Here is a 19,330-nt window from a genome sequence, read left to right as displayed (position 1 = left end):
AAATAAGATTGAATGAAGTTATAGGGCTGGGAAAGAATAAGCAAATTACAAATCAGAAAGAGATCTGCTTTCACGGGCTGCCAAGATGGGAGCCGGGTGAATGTGCCCTCTGGCCATCACCCTCAGAATTCTAAATCCTGTCCTCTTTGGTCAGCGGGCTTCAAGTACGGCTGGGTGCTAAGGTACCTGCAGAGGGCCCCCATATGGAAAAAGAGATCAGAAGGATGCCATCTGTTCTTGTCCCTGTCCCACCTTTGAGGGGCTTCTACTCTAAAGAGGAGTGGGCTCCTCTTACAGGCTCCCCCCCGACCATAGCCTCCCTCTCCCCCACCATGCCCCCTCACCTTCCACGCAACGGCAGCCAGACTGCAGGACCCAGGCATACATGTCGGCCCGGGACTGGGACATGAGCTGGTCCCCCATGAGGTAGGTGTTGTGGGAAGATGTAATGAAGTAGTGGCTGAGGGGCAGGGTCATGTCCTGGTTCACATGGCGATGTTCGGGGTTGAAGATGTCCCCCGCGGGGCTCCGGGTGTAGTTGGTGAAACCTGCAGGGACAACACAGGCACGGGGGAGAAGGGGATGGACGCCGGGGGCCGTGGTGGAGGAAGGGTTGGCTGGTGACAATGGAAGGGTCTAGGCTGTCCAGCAGTGACCCAAGGGGAAGGGCTGGTTACTGGGGTGATAACTGGCTGGTCGCAGTAGGGGAGGGGTCAGGGCTGGCCAAGTGGTGGTAGGGGAAGGGGGTCAAAGCTGCCCGGTGGCAGTGGGAGGAGAGGACTATTCCCCTCCATTCAACTAGCCAGCCATCAGGATGGCCAAGTGCCTGACCTCTGCAGTCCCCTCTAACCACCCAGAGGGCAGAAGGCTGCTCACCCAGTGTAGTCCGCAGGCCCGGGGCCACCCTGTAGTGACCCAGAAGGTTCAATGTTGGGGTAGGGCTGGATTCCAGCCCAGGGAGGTAGAGATCTGGCTCAACTTAGCCAGGGCATCCAGAGGATATCACCCAGCCCCAGAGGAGGTTGGTGCGGTCCACTCAGAGCCTCTCACTGACCCCAGATGGTCATGGGCAGCTTTGTCTGGATGCAGAGGGAGGGATGAGATGACCCTGAGAGGTCTGGCTCCACCTCTCACTCCTCACTGCCTGTCCCTCACGTGCCCACCATTCCCCTTGCTGCCACTTCCCCCTCGACTCTATGGGAACCCCAGAGGCAACATCAAATCCCACGTCCTTCCAATTATAATAATAATAATAATTATGACATTTATAAGGCACTTACTATGTGCCAGGCACTGTTCTAAGTGCTGAGGTAGATACAAGATGGTCAAGTTGGACACAGTCCCTGTCCCACATAGTCTTAATCCTTATTTTACAGTTGAGGGAATTGAGGCTCAGAGAAGCTAAGCGACTTGCCCATGGTCACCCAGCAGATGAGTGGCAGAGGCGGGATTAGAACCCATGACATTCTGACTCCCAGGTCCGTGCTCTATCTATTAGGCTGGACTGCTGGGGCCAGCTGGGGAGGACAGGCTAGCTAAGGGGACCGGAGCATGGGCTAGAATTGAAGATGGGTATAACAGCATTGAGAAGCAGCATGGAGTAGTGGGAAGAGCACAGGTCTGGAAGTCAGAGGACCTGAGTTCTAATGCCAACTCTGCCACTTGCCTGCTGTGTGACCTCAGGCAAGTCACTTCCCTTCTCTGTGCCTCAGTTTCATCAACTCTAAAATGGGGATTCAATACCTGATTCCCTCTCCTACTTTGACTATGAGTCCCATAAGGGACAGGGACTGAGTCTAATCTGATAAATTTGTGTCTACCCCAGGGTTTAGAACAGTACTTGTCATATAGTAAGCGCTTCACAAATATCATTATAAAAAAAATCCACGGTTCACAGGGCAGGACAGGTCATAAGCATACCCAATGTGGCAGGAGTGAGGGCCTGCCTCAGCTTCCTGTCAAGTACATATGCAGCCCCACTTTCTCTAACCATGACAGGGGCCAGTTTCCTAAACATGTACACACACCCAGTGCTGTGCATACACACACTCCTGCAGATCCCATTGTGGGCAGGAAATGTGTCTGTTTATTGTTCTATTGTTCTCTCCTGAGACCATAGTACAGTACTCTGCACACACTAAGTGCTCAATAAATACGATTGAATGAATGAAACCAGTCTCACCATTGGCAGACAGTTAGGGTGCCTCTAGACAGACAGACACACACACACACACACTCTTCCACCCCCCAACTCCTCATCACTTCCATCTCCTGGGTCCAGCTCCCAGGCACAGACAGACAGGCTCCCTACTCCCTGCATCCACTGAGCCAGGGGCATTTTGACCTCACCAGTCTTCCAAGTGGAACCAAAATATGATTCACCAAAAGGAAGGGGGTTGCGGGATGGGTGGGGGGTGGGAGGGGGGAAGGCGAGGAGGATTTTAAGTGGGAGAAATAAATAAAAGGGCAAGAGAAAATATAACTGGAGAGTGTTTGAAGCTCTTATTGGAGAGTCCAAGATTTCTCTTCAGTTCCTCAGCACAACACTGGAGTTGTAGCCCTGCCCTCTGTCTGTAGAGCTGTCGCTTGGATCCTTGGACACCTCTAGCCCAGAACCTCCCTGGCAACAAAATAGGGGTCACTACTGGAAGGGAGACATGGGGGCCAGGAGAGTGAACCTAGGGTGGACATTCACTCAGTTTAACATGGTAGTGGCAGTCCATGTTGGGCCGGGGACAGACTAGCACACAACCAGATTTGCTACTGGACACATTTAGGGCCAGTGTCTTTATTTCCCATGCTTGGGCTCCCTCTTCCATGGTTCTGGGTGCCAAGGTTCACAGCTCGGAAGGGCCACCCAGAGATTCCTGGGAAGGGATTCCAACAGCCCTGGAGCACATAGAGAGGTTATACTGCAGCACACACACACACACACACACACACACATACACACTCACCTACACCCTCTCCCACCGCCCCCACCACTCACCCATGGAACTCCAGTCCATCCCAAGCCCCCATTCAAGGCTGAACCCAATGATCATGGATATTGGGTGAACAAGCACCCTTTGTAAAGCAGTGCCAGGATATCTGCCCCTGCCCAGGAGTCACAACCATTGTGAGACTTACATACCCCAAGCCCCTCCGCTGGACACGACCCCACCTGCCCCCTCCAGTCCTCCTCTATGACAGGCCTCCTGACTGGGGGAGGAGAAAAATGAGCCACTTCCAGCCTTCAAGGAACAGGGATGGGAGGTGAGCAATTAGGTCTGTGCAGCTGAAGACACAAAATCAGGATTTGGATGCCGGCCCCCAGTCCCTTCCCTCTTACTTTCCCCCATGCCCCTCCCCATTTCCATCTCCCAAGAAGCACAAGCTGCAGCTTGACATCAACACAAGGGTGGCTGAGGGCACAAGGAAGGTCCAACTATCACCAGGCCCTTGTCAACAAGCCTCAGATGCTTCTTCCTCCTCTGTTGTCCTTTTCCTTCTCACCCTCAGAGGGCTGAGAAAGCAATACTCCAGCCCACCAGTGACCTCTCACAACCTGAGAGGTTTGGGTCAGATAGTGTCCCCCACCTCCCCCACTCCTCCCTCTAGGCTAAACCTCTCAATGGCTGCTCAGGAAAACAAGTGCTGACCCTAAAGAAGAGGCAGGCCACAGTGGCTATCTCCATGCCACAGCCACCCTCCAGTCTCCCCGGTCGGTCACTCACCATCGATGCCCAGCGCTCCCTTCCTTCGGTTCTGCGGGCACGGCTCGAACTGGCTGACCACCTCCAGGCACGATTCCTTTGTCACATTTGTCATCTGGAGCGGAGCCCAGGTCCGGGTCTCAGCTGACGGCCGACCCCGCTCCCCAGCACCTCCTGTCCGTCACCCCCACCCGGCCACACTGCCCCCCATCCCTCCGCTGGCTGAAGCCCACACCCTTCCCCCCCACCAGCCACTCATCACTCTGCTCCCGACCCGGGGTGTCGGGAACGATGAGAGTCAGACGTGCGGTGAAGAGCAGCGGCCTCCCCGACAGCTGGAGTGTGCAGCCACTACACCCCGAGGTGCCTGGCTTTCTGGGTCAGTTTTAGTTTGTGAGTTTGCTCAGCCTTGGAAGGGCCTTTGTGGAGAGAGGACTGTGACAAGATGGTGGGGTCCAACCTCTGTAGGATCCCAGGATTCATTTTTCCAGACAGAATTTACAGCCTGGAGAAGGGAGGGCCATTTATGACAAGCAGCAAGATTGCATCCGGTTGGGAAGCTCCAGTTCAAGTCTCATCACTCCACCCAACTACTCTACTGCGTTGGCCTCCTCACGGGCCTCTCGGCCACCAACCTCTCCACGTTTCAGCATATAAACAATCAGTGGTATTTACTGAGTGCTTCCTGTGAGCAGAGAGCTGTGCTAAGCGCTTGGGAGAGTGCAATAGAATTGGTAGATGAGAAGCAGCGTGGCTTTAGTGGAAAGAGCATGGGTTTGGAAGTCAGAGGTTGTGGGTTCTAATCTAATCTAAGCTCTGCCACTTGTCAGCTGTGTGACTTTAGGCAAGTCACTTCACTTCTCTGTGCCTCAGTTACCTGATCTGTAAAATGGGGATTAAGACTGTGAGCCTCACGTGAGACAACCTGATATACTTGTATCTACCCCAGCACTCAGAACAGTGCTTGGGACATAGTAAGCACTTAACAAATACCAACACTATTATTATTATTATCCTTGTCCTCCAAGAGCTTACATCTAGTGAGGGAGACAGGCAATATATTTCAGAGAGGGGAAGCAGCCCAGATCATCTCCTAAAATGTCACCAGTACACATCTTTCCACTCCTCCAAAACTTCCCATGGCTACATATTGTGGCTCAGTGGAAAGAGCACGGGCTTTGGAGTCAGAGGTCATGGGTTCGAATCCCGCTAGGCCGCTTGTCAGCTGTGTGACTTTGGGCAAGTCACTTAACTTCTCGGTGCCTCAGTTACCTCATCTGTAAAATGAGGATTAAGACTGTGAACCCCACGTGGGACAACCTGATTCCCCTGTGTCTACCCCAGTGCTTATTACAGTGCTCGGCACATAGTAAGCGTTTAACAAATACCAACATTATTATGTGTGGTAGTAGAAGTTAACACAATTATTGAGCATCTGCTGGGTGCATGTACTGTACTAAGCACTGGGGAAAGTACAACCCAAAGAAGTGACACATTCCCTGCCAAAATTAATGCAGCATGACCCAGTGGAAAAAGCCTGTGCTTGGGAGTCAGGAGCCTGGGTTCTAAACCTGGGTCTGTTACTTGTCCGTTGTGTGACCTTGGACAATTCTGTGCCTCAATTTTGTCATCTGTAAAATAAGGGTTTAAAACCTGTTCTCCCTCCTACTTAGAATGTGAGCCCCATATGGGACAGTGACCTTGTCATCTTATTATTTTGTATATCACCAGGGCTTAAAACAGTGCTTAGCACATTGTAAGCACTTAATAAATGCCATTATTGTTATATACTCCAGGGCTTAGTACAATGCTTGACACATAATAAGCATTTGACAAATACCATAATTACTATGGGGAGGTGGACGTAAAAATAAACTGGAGAAATTGAAAATAATCAAACATACAATTAGATAAATATACAGACAGAAGGGCTAAGGATGTGTAAAAAAATACATAAGTATTGGAAATAACTGGAGAATTCTATTCTTTCTCAATGCTTCGTACAGTGCTTTGCACACACAGCTTAATATGTACTATGCTACTAGAGCTCAGGGTGCTTGGATTAATCCAAAAAGTCTTACTTGTAGGTTGTGGGATTTTAGGAGTCTTAAATATGGGGAGAGCCAAGTCTGACAGATTTGGGGAGGGAGGGAATTCCAGACTTTGGGAACAGCACGAGTGAGCAGATGGAGGCAGGAATGTTGAGCGAGGTTCGTTAGAAAGTTAGCTTGAGAGGAATGAAGAGAACCAGCTGGGGAGTAGAGGTGGAGAGAACAGACATGAAAGATGGGGAAAGGTTGAGGGTCTTCAAGTCAATCATAAGGAGTCTACTTGTTGCCAAATAAAATAAGAAAGCAATGGGGAGTTTGGAGGAGTGGGAAGAGATGTCTTAAACGATGCTTCAAGAAGATGATCTAGGCAGCTGTGTGAAGTATAGATTGGAGGGGGAAAAGCTGGATGCAGGGAGACCAGGAAAGAGGCTGACACAATAATCTAGCCTCAGTGAGATCAAAGGTTGGCCCAGGGTGGTAGCCTTCAGGGCAGTATGGACCAGGTTTTGAGCAGGGAGGTTCTGGGGTTTGTCAAGCAATTGGTGCCACTCAGTCTAGGGGGGTACAGCAGGTGCGTCCTTGGCAGTTGTGTGCCCAGCGGGGTCATGACAATCCAGGTGATGTTTTCCTCTGGGTCTTCTGCCTCCCATGCTGGACTCTCCCCATGAACGATCCTGTTTCATTCCAAAACGATGCTCCCCATTTCTGGGATTTGCTATCGTTGCTTGCAGACGCGGGCTGGGTTTGATGCCAGTGGGATTCCTTCCTTTCACTGGGACCCCAAAGCTCCACACTCATGGGTGTGCAAGGCCATCTGGAAGCTGGGCACCAGCCGAACACTGTTTTTTTATCTCTTTGGAGGGACCAGCCCATTCTCAAAGAGATCCCTGGGAGCCTGCCTCTGCAGGCTGGCCAGAGTTCCCCAAGTTAAGTCTTGGGCAGTCCCCCCCCCCCCCCCCCGGCCCCCAGAGCCATTCAGGAAACCCCATTTCCTCCTGCCTTCAAGACATCTCTACTTGGATGTCTCCCTGTCATGTTGGGCTTAACATGTCCAAAACAGAACTCCTTATCTTCCCACCCAAACTCTGTCCTCCCCCTGAGTTTCCCATCACTGTTAGATGGCAACACCATCTTTTCTGTCTCACAAGCCCTTAACCTTGACTCCTCTCCCTCATTCAACCCAAATTTTCAATCCATCACTAAATTATTTTGGTTGCATCTTCACAAAATTGCTGAAATCCACCTTTTCCTCTCCATACAAACTGCTAGCCCAGTAAAACAATCACCTATCCTCTCCTACCTTGCTGACCTCCCAGCATCCTGTCTCTGCCCACTCAAGTCCATATTCACTTTGCTGCCCAGATTATTTCTCTACAGAAACGTACGGGATATGTTTCCACGTTCAGAGTGGCTCAGGGGAAAGAACACAGGCTTGGGAGTCAGAGGTCATGGGTTCAAATTCCAGTTCAGCCACTTGTCAGCTGTGTGACTTTGGGCAAGTCACTTCACTTCTCTGTGCCTCAGTTACCTCATCTGTAAAATGGGGATTAAAACTGTGAGCCCCACATGGGACAACCTGATCACCTTGTATCCTCTCCAGCGCTTAGAACTGTGCTTTGCACATAATAAGCGCACAACAAGTGCCATAATTATTCTTATTTCCCCACTCCTCAAGACACTCCAGGGGTTGCCCATCCATCTCCAAGTCGAACAAAAACTCCTCACCATTGGCTTTAAAGCACTCAATCACCCTGCCTCCTCCTACCTCTTTTACTACAACACAGTCGGCAAACTTCATTCCTCTAATGCCAACCTTCTCACTAAACCTCAGTCTCAACTATCTCACTGCTGACTCCTCTTCCACATCCTCCCTCTGGCCTGGATGATGCCCTTCTTCCTCAAATCCTACAGACAATTACTCCCCTGTCCCCCCACCCCATTTCAAAGCGTTATTGAAGGCACATCTCCTCCAAGAGGCCTTCCCTGACTAAGAATCTCTTTCCTCTTCTCCCACTCTCTTTGGAGTTGCCCTGACTTGCTCCCTTTGTTCATCCCCCTTCTCCACCCCACAGCACTTATGTACAAATCTGTAATTTATTTATTATATCATGTCCATCTCCCCTCTAGATTGTAGGCTCAGTTGTAGGCAGGGAATGTGTCTATTGTTATATTGTACTCTCCCAAACATTTAGTACAGTGCTCTGCACAAAATAAGCACTGAATAAATAGGATTAAATGAATGAACAAACTCCAAGCAGGGCCTGGTAGGAGAAGGGGGGCTGGGGTGTCAAAGACCTGGATTCTACAGTGCTCTGCACCCAGTAAGCACTCTATAAATTGATTGCTAAGTTGTGGAGCCTTGGGCAAGTCAACCTCTCCAGCCCATGGTTTCCTCATCTGTAAAATGGGGCTACAGCATCCCTATTCTGCCCTCCTCTTGGACTGCGAGCCCCGTATTCAACAGGGACCATGTTGGATCTGATGATCTTGTATTTAGCCCAGGGTTTGACACCTAGTAAGTGATTAATTAAGACTCTAACTATTATTGCAGGGACACCCGAGCTGGTTTGGCAGACCATCAGCTTTGAGGCCAAAAAACAACCAGCCGCATTGGCCTGATGGCAGCGCCAGCCTTGACCCCTGCTCACCTCCTCCCCAGGAGTCCCTGTAGTGCCCAAGGGGGTGCCCCATACTGACAGGCACGTGGGCAAGCAGGCAGGCAGGCCCAGGAACAACAAAAGCAGATGTCTCCCTCCAGGGAGACAGAGAAAGAAGGAGGGAAAGGGAGAGAGGCAGAGAGAGGGGGAGAGACAGAGACAGAGAGAGTTGAGGGGGGCTCACTCACGCTCTCTCTCACCTTCTATTTTTACAAAACCCCTCCCACCCGCTCTCTAACTTTAGAATTTAATGGGACCATATGTCGGAGTTAAAACGGAGCTAATGACAAACCTTCTAGAGTTCAACAACAAAGCATTCAGGGATAATCGTCAAGTATTATCAATGGCGCAATTATCCCCGATCACAAAGCCTATGGTGAATAGGAGTAGAGCGATAATCCTTGGCCTAATTACCATATCAAAGCAACTAATTGCTCGAGAGACAGGAGAGGCGGGGGGGGGGGGGGGGGGTGTTGGGGGGGGGGGGGAAGAGACTCTTTCCGGGAAGGCAGATCTGAGGCCTGCCTCAGGGGAGGGAAGAAGAGAGGGATGAAAAAGGGAGGGAAGGATGGAGGGAAGGAGGCGGAGCAAGTAGCTCGGGAAGAAAAATACAGCAATGCAGAGATGGATAAGGATTGTCGCTCCTTGTCCAGGGCGCTGAGGTTCATCTTCGGGCCTGCGTGGGGCTGGATGGGCCGACACGGAGTCCACTGGTCTAATGTCATCTGGTACCTCACAGACCATCCAGTGATGGGTTGTCGTGTTTGCTGTGGGCCAAGGCCGGGTACCATTTTTGCGTTTGCGGTTGCATCTCACGTGCCTCTGGGTGCTTCAACTCATAAATACAATCTCCTTTCTGGATTTCAGTAGGCCAGGCTGGTCTGTCTCTGCCACCTTGGCCACCTAGCTTTTGGCTGTAACACTCCACTGTCCTGCAGCCCTCCACACCCTCTGCTTTGGGGCCATTCGGCAGCTGCTTGGGTATTCTGCCAGCATCCATTCTCCTCACCTGTCCCACTCGGAGTGGCTCTGTTGCTAGGAGACCAACTCTCCTCTCGGAAGTCACTGTGATCCTGTCTTGTCGACCACAGGTGATGCTGGCCTAGAAGTGGCATCCGAATGAGGGTCTGGGCCCTCCAGAGGTAGGGAGGGTTGGACGGCACCTTGGGTCTGTAGGCTTCTACCTCTGTAGGCCTCTACCGTGTCAGGTGCCCTCTACTAGGCACCTGGAGAACGGGTCAAGGTATCATACATGTTCTCTGCCCCTCAGGTGCTTACAGTCTGAGGAGAAAGATGAGTCCTCAAACTGCTGAATATTCAACAGTTAAAAAAGCAAGAGAAAAGCTATATATAAACCCAGATGGATAAAGAAATCAGTAACCAATTAACAGGGTAAATGCCTGGGGCTGCTAAGGCAGCCGATGAGATGGCCAGACAGGGTTGGTGAGGGGGCTAATTAAAGAAGACTTCCTGGAAGAAGTGGCCTTTAAGAAGGGGGGAAAGGAGCCCATCAACCAACAAATTTTACTGAATGCCAGGCACTATATCAAGTGCTGGGGAAAGCGCACTTACCCTGCCCTCGAGGACCTTCAGAAGAGGTGCAAGTGTTGTGTTAGAGATGACAGAGTGGAAGAGGTAATCTTGGAGAAGCGGTGACTCCTCCCTCATGGGAGAAGACGTGACCTCTCCCTCATGGAGCCACTGACCTGATGCTGCCCAGCTGTTTCCCCTACACTCTTTAATACTTCCCTGCCCCGGCCCTCCACTGACCTTCTGCTCCACCTCCAGGAAGCGCTTCAGGTCTTCAGCGTCCAGGTGATCTTTGTGGTTGCTGTAGGTGAGCAGCAGCAGGTAGAGGTCCCGCCGGGTGGACATCATCTTGTAAAAGGCACAGAACTCGTCGAAGCCCAGTGTGCCCTGGTTGGCATCCGTATCAGCTTCCTGCAAGACAAGGACAAGGCCAGGAGATCAGTACCACTGTCACGGGGTGACACAGGGTAACTCCTGGGGGTCCAGTGCTGTACTGGGTGCCTGAGGGGTGCAGAGTGAGGACTGTACTGGGCATCTACTCTGATGAGTGCCTCCTATAGGCTGGCAGTTACACTCAGTAGTAGGAATACCATTTATTAAGCATGGGGTTCAGGACACTGCACCTTGACACAGGACACTTGGGAAGTACAAAACAGTAATAATAATAATATTTCTTAAGCACTTACTATGACCCCAGAACCATACTTGAGCACTGGGGCAGATACAAGATAATCAGGTGAGACACAGGCCCTTTCCCACGTGGGCTCACACTCTAAGGGAAGGAGAACGGGTACTTTTATCTCCATTGTACTAATGAGGAAACAGACCCAGAGAAATTGTGACTTGCCCAAGGTCACACAGCAGAGGCAAATGGGAGAGCTGGGATTAGAAACCAAACTTCCTGTCCCTCAGGCCCGTACTCTTTCCATTCCCTGCCCACAAGGAAATTACTCTGTAATGTGGAAAACAGAAAAAAATAGAAATAGTACTAATAGACTGCTGAAAATACCCAATGGAATGAATAGGTACACTGAGGATGGATGAAGATAACTACAAAAGGACTAGAGATAGCTTGTGGGTTTATACAAATTGTAGTATTGGCAATTAACCAGGAAAAGGTCACTGGAGTTGAGATGATAGGAGGATTTTGAACTGTGAGTTCACTCTGGGCAGGGACTGTCACTGCTTATTTTTGTATTGTACTTTCCCAAGCATTTAGTGTAGGGCTATACATACAGTAAGTGCTTAATAAATGTGATTGAATGAATGAATTTGCATGAGGAGAAGGTATTCCAAGCTGAGGGAACAGCATGAGGAGATGGAAAACAGAGCACAGAGAGTGAGGAACAATCAGAAGTTTACTTGGAAAGAACAAAGAGAATGAGTTGGGGAATAGCAGGTGGAAAGAGCAAATCTGTAAGGTGAAGTGAGTAGGTGGTTACCTTTGAAGCCAACTGTGAGACATTTTTATTTGATGCGGAGAGACACATAAAGCCAGTGGAGAGCTTTGAGGAGAGGAGAAAGGTGTGCCAAATGATGCTTTGAGATGATCCATATAGCAGTGTATGACAGAGGTTTGAGGGAAGGGGATGAGACCGGAGGCAGGGAGATCAGCAAGGAGGCCGATACAACAGTCTCACTGTGATTTGACCAGAGCTTGGAGGAGGAGAGAGATGTTTAGGTGCAGAAGGAGGGATGGATCTGGGAGATGTCGTACAGGAAGATCCATGTGCTGCTTGCCCTCCTGGGCACCTCCTGGGTGGGTTCAGCATGTTGGGCTGGGCACTTGGTACTTTCATAGGCTGGTTTTAGATGGAGAGCCAAGCATACTGGTTATATCAGGGAACGTCATCAGTGCAGGAGAGGGTCGGGTAGGCTGTGGGGCAGAAGTTGAAAGCCCACACCTGGGACTGTAACCCAAAGGCTCTGGAGCAGGTGAGAGCGGGTTGTGACCCCCCAGGAAAACACTCTAGATTTGGGAGCTTGGAACCACTTCCCTGGGTCACCATTACATGCAGAACAATGTCATGGCATCACTCAGAACAAGAGGGTTCAGTAAATCTTCCTCCATCTCAGAACAGCCACAAGCCCGAAGCCAGCCCTGACTGGAAAGTGGTGTGGAATGAGTTTCCTCCCTTCAGCATCCTGCCTGACACCCTTAGGCTAGGAAACCAAGCCAACTGGATCCCCAGGGCCATCTTTCCTGTGGGTTCGGGGTCCAAGCCAGACGTAGCCTTTCGCTGACACACCCGGACTGGCCAGCAGACTGCAGGAGCATGAGCCTGCCTCTCACCCACTGAGCTTCATTAAAATGCTAATTCCAAATCATTACTCATCGAACTGAACCCCCCCCCCCCCCGGTCACCCAAAGTGGGTGAAGTTGCCGCTGGCAGCAGAAGTCCCAAAAAACACACAAGTACACACATAGATGTGACCCACTTCCCTGTCTGGAGCCCTCTGACCAAGCCTTGCTCATTTGCCTAAGCATAAGGAGGCAAGCTTCAAAGAAATTAGACTAGAAAACCACTAGTGTATATTGAACATAGGAAGCAGTTAAGAAAAACTACAATTGTTATTATTAAACGATGAAACAGAGTCAAGAGTTTTGCCTTGGTACAGAGTGGAAGTCATTTTGAGATTTTTGAGAAGTGAAGAGATCTATGTGGAGTGATGATTTGAGAAAATGATCTGTGAAGCAGTGTAGATTGGAGAAGAGAGGCTGGAATCAAGGAGTTCAGCAAGAAGACAAACAGTAGTCTAGCTATGATAGAGCTGGTGCTTGGACTTAGTTTGGTAGCTGTTTGGGTAGATCTGAGAACTGTTGTGTGGGAATAACTGGTAGAATAAAACGTGAGTCCTGAAAGACAGAGAGGATTTGAGGAAGAAAAGGGACAGGGGAATCGTTCTTTTGGAAAAAACATCTAGCTAGTAAAGAAAAAAAATGATGACTTTTCAAAGTGTCATTTAATCAAATCCAACTTGGGTCCTTAAAGTGCTCCGAGTTCAATTAGAACCCATTATGGTTCAAAAAAAATCAAGCGTAACATTCAATTGAATCAACTAGAGGGTATTAATTAGAAAAATTAAGCCCTGGGGTGATTGCTCATTGGGAACATAAAAATAATTTCAAAAATATGTTCATTTTAATGAATTTTTTTATGAAATTCACAGGTTTCCACTCTGATTAGGGCATTCGAGGCAGTCTAAACAATATCAGCATTTTGATACAACAAAATTAATATTAATTATGAGACCAATTCAAGTCACTTCACTTGAAAACACACCTTCTTCAATAGACAGAGCAGATCCTACTGCTCAGTCCCTGAGTTGGAGAATGACTAAGTCTTGGACAGAAAAAGCCTGCCTTCTCCTGAAGCTAACCAATCTCCCCGACAGTTCCTTCTGTGAACAATTGAAAAGCCGATCCAGGGAAGGGGCCAGAAGAGGGAATCATCTTCCTCAAATGTCCTTCTGACTGGATCACTCCTCAGCTTAGAAGCCTTAAATGACTCTTGATTGCTACTTGAGGACACCTGTTGTACTGTTCGGCCCTTACTATTTACCAAGCCTCATAATGATAATCATAATAATTATGACATTTAAGCACTTATATGTGCTAGGCACTGTACTAAGCGCTGGGGTGAATACAGAAAATTGGGCTAGACGTAGTCCCTATCCCATATGGGGCTCCACAGTCTGGATCCCCACTTTGAAGATGAGGTGACTGAGGCCCAGAGAAGTGAAGTGGCTTGTACAAAGTTACACAGCATTCATTCATTCATTCAATCGTATTTACTGAGTGTTTACTGTGGGCAGAGCATTGTACTAAGCGCTTGGAAAGTACAATTCAGCAACAAATAGAGAAAATCCCTACCTAACAACGGGCTCACCGTCTAGAAGTGGGGAGACGGACAACAAAACAAGTAGACAGGCACAGAAGACAAGTGGGGTACTGTACTAAATGTAGGGGTAGAAAGAGAAGTAGAACAGACACAATCTCTGGCCCACATGGGGCTCACTTTATAAGGGGGAGGGAGGGCAGGTATTTAATCCCCATCTTACAGATGAGGAAATGGAGTCCCAGGGAATTGCACTACTTGTGCAAGGCTCCTGACTCCCAGGCCTGTGCCCTTGCCAATATTCATTCATTCAATAGTATTTATTGAGCGCTTACTATGTGCAGAGCACTGTACTAAGCGCTTGGGATGAACAAGTCGGCAACAGATAGAGACAGTCCCTGCCGTTTGACGGGCTTACAGTCTAACTCAATCAGTCGATCAATGGCCTTACTTAAAAATCACCTCCTCCAAGAGGCCTTCCCAGACTGAGCTCCTCTTCCCCCTCTACTCCCTCTGCCATCCCCCCTTTACCTCTCCGCAGCTAAAGCCTCATTTTCCCCTTTTCCCTCTGCTCCTCCACCTCTCCCTTCCCATTCCCACAGCACTGTACCCGTCCGCTCAACTGTATATATTTTCGTTACCCTATTTATTTTGTTAATGAATTGTACATCGCCTTGATTCTATTTAGTTGCCATTGTTTTTACGAGATGTTCTTCCCCTTGACGCTGTTTAGTGCCATTGTTCTCGTCTGTCCGTCTCCCCCGATTAGACTGTAAGCCCGTCAAACGGCAGGGACTGTCTCTATCTGTTGCCGACTTGTTCATCCCAAGCGCTTAGTACAGTGCTCTGCACATAGTAAGCGCTCAATAAATACTATTGAATGAATGAATGAATTTATTTAGTACTTTCTGTGAGCAGAACACTGTACTAAGTGCATGGGAGAGTACGATATAACAGTGTTGGCAGACATGTTCCCTGTCCACAATGAGTTTACAGTCTAATTAAGACAGCTGACTGAGTTCTGTAGTCCTGCCTGCTCTGAGACTTCTTCCCCTGCCCTCCTCTCCTGCTACATTCCAGTGCATACTTCCCACATCTGCAGGACAGTCTTTTCCCCCAAGCGCTTTAGTACTGTGCCTAAAGCCCCAAGCACCTAAACTTTCCAGTGCTTAGTTCAGGGCTCCGCACACATTAAGCACTCAATAAATACAACTGACTGACAATAAATATGATTGACTGATTCCTTATCCCTTCTGCTACAGGACCTACCATTCCCACCACTGGAATGGCCTCCCTGCTCCTCTTCCCTCCATTACCGCTCTACTAAAAGCTTGTCTGCTCCAGGAAGCCCACCTAGGTCAACCTGAGAAGAGCACAAACCCGTCACCTCCCCCCACAACCTCAGGCTTGTGGCAATTATGGGGTGGAAGGCAGTCCAGGGGAGCTCCAGGGAGGAGTGGCAAGAGGGCCAGGGAGATCCAGGGTCCCAGTTTACTCTCTCTCCCTGTCCCCCTCCTTTCAGCTCCTCTGCTGCTCTTGGCCCAACTCCCTCTCACCAGCCCTCCTGCTGCTTTAAAATGGGATGGCAGAAAGTATACTGATTGGTCAGAAACCTCCCCCATGTAAGCTCAGGATCTCCAGACTCCCAACTGCAAGAGAAGCATCGTGGCCTAGTGGATAGAGCAGTCCTCTAGACTGTGAGCCCGTTGTGGGCAGGGATTGTTTCTCTCTATTGCTATACTGTACTTTCCCAAGTGCTTAGTACAGTGCTCTGCATACAGTAAGCGCTCAATAAATGATTGTATAAATGAATAAAGCACAGGCCTGAGAGTCGGAAGGACTGAGGTTCTAATCCCGGCCCAGTCAATTATCTGCACTGTGAATTTGAGCAATTCACTTCACTTCCTCTGGGCCTCATATGTAAAATGGGGACTAAGACTGAGAGCTCCATGTGGAACATGGACGTGTCCAACCTGATTAGCTTGGATCTACCCCAGTGCTTAGTACACTGCCTGGTACATAGTAAATGCTTTACAAATAGCCTGAAAAAACCCATTTTAATTTAGCTGTGTCAATCGGGTGGATGTTTGAGTTTCTCGCCCATGCTCAGTTCTGCATTTCTGTCACTCGGGCTGCGGATTTCATTCTGTACAAGGAGCGTGCCTTTTGGATCACGGCGTTTGTCCTGTCTATGTGAAGCAGAGTGGCTTAGTGGATAGAGATCAGGCTTGGGAGACAGAAGAAGATGGGCTCTAATCTCCCTCTGCCACAAGTCTGCCTTGTGACCTTGGGCAAATCGCTTAAGTTTTCTGGGCCTCATCTGTACAATAGGGATTAAGAGTGTGAGCCCCATGTAGGAAAGAGACTGTGTCCAATGTGATTAACTTGTATCTACCCCAGAGTTTAGAACAGTCAGTGCTTGGCACACCTCTCTCTCTGGGGTCCAGCCGAGAAACTGTGTCAGACCAGAGGCCCAGGGCAGTTTTACAGCATCAGCTGCCAGTGGGGGCCGAGTGAGCGTGGTGATCAGACCCTGAGGAGGTTCGCGGGCTCAAGGCACCGTGTTGGAAGGTACCGTGCGCAATTGTCCACAGGAGATGCGGTGGTGGCAGGGCTGGGGCCGGGGAAATGCAGAGTGCCTGGGTCCAGCTCATAAAGGCCAAAAGCTCCACGCTGCCAGTCCCCCTGACCCCGGGCCCAAGGTGGAAGATGGAGAGGGCAGTAGAGGACCTACAGAGCCAGCCCTCCCTTCACCATGGATGGATTTTCCTAAAGTGGGACAATATGTGAGGGGGGTTGGGTTGTGGGGACAAAGAGTGTCATAGAGAAGAAAGCAGATGCCTCCCACCCCTCTCCCCCATTGGCCCCTCTCCACCCTGCAGCTGACAGATCTCAGCTTCGGGCCTAGGCTCTCGGGTGCAGGAAGGGGTGAACGGGAGAGGGCTTGTTCTAAACCTTGAGCGGGAAGGAGAAGAAGCTGGAAGGAGAGAGGCACTTGCCCCACAGACTGTTTGCGGACAAACTGCACAGCCGTGGGGCTAAGCCTGCATCTGCAGCTGCCCTCTCAGGTGGCTCTAACAAAAGTCCACAGACATCTCTGATTGCAGCCGAAATCCTGAGTCTCCCTTGTGTGCTGGGTTTATATATTTTTTCAAACACACACACATTCTCATATATACATTAGGGTAGGCTTTAGACATTAGGTAACTGGGCAGCCAACTCAGGGTCCACCATCACCCTCTCCCCTCAATCCAAAGAACCACTTCAGGTTTGCATAGGTTTTTGCCAAACACTGCCTGTGGCATTCTGACACAATACTGCAGGAAGCATAATGTAAAAGAGAGGTAATGTGATAGGAGAAGGCAGAGTGATCTAGTGGATAGAGACCAGGACTGAGAGCCAGAGGGTGTGGGTTCTAATCCCAGCTTCACCATTTGCCCGCTGTGTGACATTAGACAAGTCACTTCTCTGTGCCTGAGTTTCCTCACCTGCAAAATGGGGATGAAATATTTGTTATTCTTCCCTCTTAGACTGTGAGCATCATGTACATAGATTCTAATTCAGCACTTAGCACAGTGTTTGGCCCCAAAGTGAGTTCACCATAAATACCATTATTATTATTATTATTGTTATTGCAAGTACATATAATGACATTGCTTGGAATGGAAGTGTTGGCCAATTATTCCCCTACATACACACATACACACCCCTCCCCCTCCCCCAACATCTCCATCCACTTGCCTACCTACCCCTAGACTGGCCAGTGGAGGGGTGAGCATGTCGAAATCCAATGTTTACTCTTGGCCTTCGCTCAATGAAGGTGAAGCCAGAAAGATATGTTTAGACCACTGGGGCATAGGAAAGAGAGAAGGAGGGGTGGAGGAAGGGGAGCAGCTGACTTTCTGTGAGGACGGCATCGTGGGGTAACAATTCCAATATGGGTGTTTCCGGAGAGAAAGGAGGGGGAGCAGGGAAACAGAAAGGGAGAGACCACAAGCCAGGGAAATCCCCTGACCGCTGACCCTGAGCAAGAGCCCATGACCCTTAGGAGAGCATGTGACCCTCCGACCCCAAGAGAGCCAGCACCACTGAACATGAGCTTGAGTCAGTCAGTTATATTTTGTGAGCACTTACAGTATACAGAGTATTGTTCTAAGTGCTTGGGAGTGTACTGTATAACAATAAACAGACACATTCTTTGCCCACAGTGAGCTAAGGTAGATAGAGGTGAAGACAGTGACAAAGGGATGGAGTAAATGTGCCCTGTACCCAGGCAACTCAGTGCATTTCCCTCGGCCCCTACCCTGGCAGCTTTGGCTTGTCAGCGGCCCCAGGACCCTACAGCCAGTGGACAAGATGGCTGGCCGGCCAAACACCCTCCCTCTGCTGCGCTCGAGTTGACCCCTGGGAGCCAAAGACAAGGCTCAGTTAAGACTGGGAGAAAGGTGGTGAATTTTGCAGGGTAAGTGGATTTTGCCCTGACGATTCAGCCTGACTCCTTCTGAGCTATGGAGCCTAATGACCATTCCTCCCCATCCCTAGCCAATCACCCAGAGTAGGATGATGGTCAGGGTCCCCGGGTGGGGGTGATCTTGGCGCTGGCACTGCTGGCATCTCAGCACTCCACACAATCCATAGGTAAAGGATGCTGCCCGTATGCCTGCTGGGGGAGAGGCTGGGAACTTCTTCAATTCCTCTTGGGAGAGCACCACAGAAGCAAGGCACATGGCCCTTGTCCCCCAGGAGCTCTCGCTTCAATCAGGGAGACTGGCAGGCACTAGGGATCCCAAACAGAGGGCCTGAGAGAAATCAAGAATCGGCTAGGCACTGGAGTGAAAAATGCCAGAATGAAGCATCAGAAAATACAGTTGAATACATAGACACGTGCACAAACACACAGGCATAAACACAGAGGATAGAAATGAAATACATAAATACTTGGGGTGACCAGTGCATTGCCACAGTCGGGGTTCTGGAGATTACTTCAGGAAGATTTCCTGGAAGAGGTGGTTCCCTTCCCTGCCCAGATATGGGCAGGCCTCTTATCTACTCTTGGCTCAGTCCAGGCCGGCCACTCCCTCTCAGGACCAAACCCAGCCATCCCCCTCCGTCATCGGCCTGGACATCTCCTCTCTCCTTGGCCCGGCCCCAGCAGACCGGACCCTCCCTCCCTCCTTGGCCTGGTCCATACCGACTGGTCCCTCGGTCCCTCCCTAGACCAGCTCCCCTCCCTCCCTGTCCAGGCCTCTCACCTTGAACATCTGCTTGACCTTCTGGCGCGGAAGGTTGACATTCAGCTTGTGCATCAACTGCAGGACCTCGCTGATGCTCAGGCTCCCGTCCCCATTCTTGTCCGCCTCGTCGAACGTCTGTTTCAGCCACTTTCATTGAGAGTTAAGGGAAAGTAGGCCCCAGATGCGCCCAGACCCGGCACTGGCCCTTGGGGCACCCCCAGCTGGCCTCGCTGCTAGGGGTTTGAGTCCCAATCACCCCTCACTAGAACATGCCAGATGTGGGACTGATGAACCTTCAGCATGTGCTCTTCAGATTTTGAGGAA

General features: G+C 50.0%; 1 protein-coding gene across 1 annotated transcript in view; it reads right to left on the bottom strand.

Moving 5' to 3' along the window:
- The window catches only part of PLCH2 (phospholipase C eta 2), a 208,117-nt gene that overhangs the window by 48,097 nt on the left and 140,690 nt on the right, over nucleotides 1–19,330 (bottom strand). Inside the window, exons 5-8 of the mRNA XM_039912213.1 lie at nucleotides 19,025–19,154; nucleotides 10,174–10,344; nucleotides 3,717–3,810; nucleotides 345–548 (exon numbers count right to left, since the gene is read on the bottom strand). Coding sequence (XP_039768147.1) covers nucleotides 345–548; nucleotides 3,717–3,810; nucleotides 10,174–10,344; nucleotides 19,025–19,154 — 599 coding nt within the window. The remainder of the gene's footprint in view (nucleotides 1–344; nucleotides 549–3,716; nucleotides 3,811–10,173; nucleotides 10,345–19,024; nucleotides 19,155–19,330) is intronic.

Source organism: Ornithorhynchus anatinus, chromosome 5 (genome assembly GCF_004115215.2).
Source record: "Ornithorhynchus anatinus isolate Pmale09 chromosome 5, mOrnAna1.pri.v4, whole genome shotgun sequence".
Lineage (NCBI taxonomy): Eukaryota > Metazoa > Chordata > Mammalia > Monotremata > Ornithorhynchidae > Ornithorhynchus > Ornithorhynchus anatinus.
This window is presented reverse-complemented; position numbering and strand designations above follow the sequence as displayed.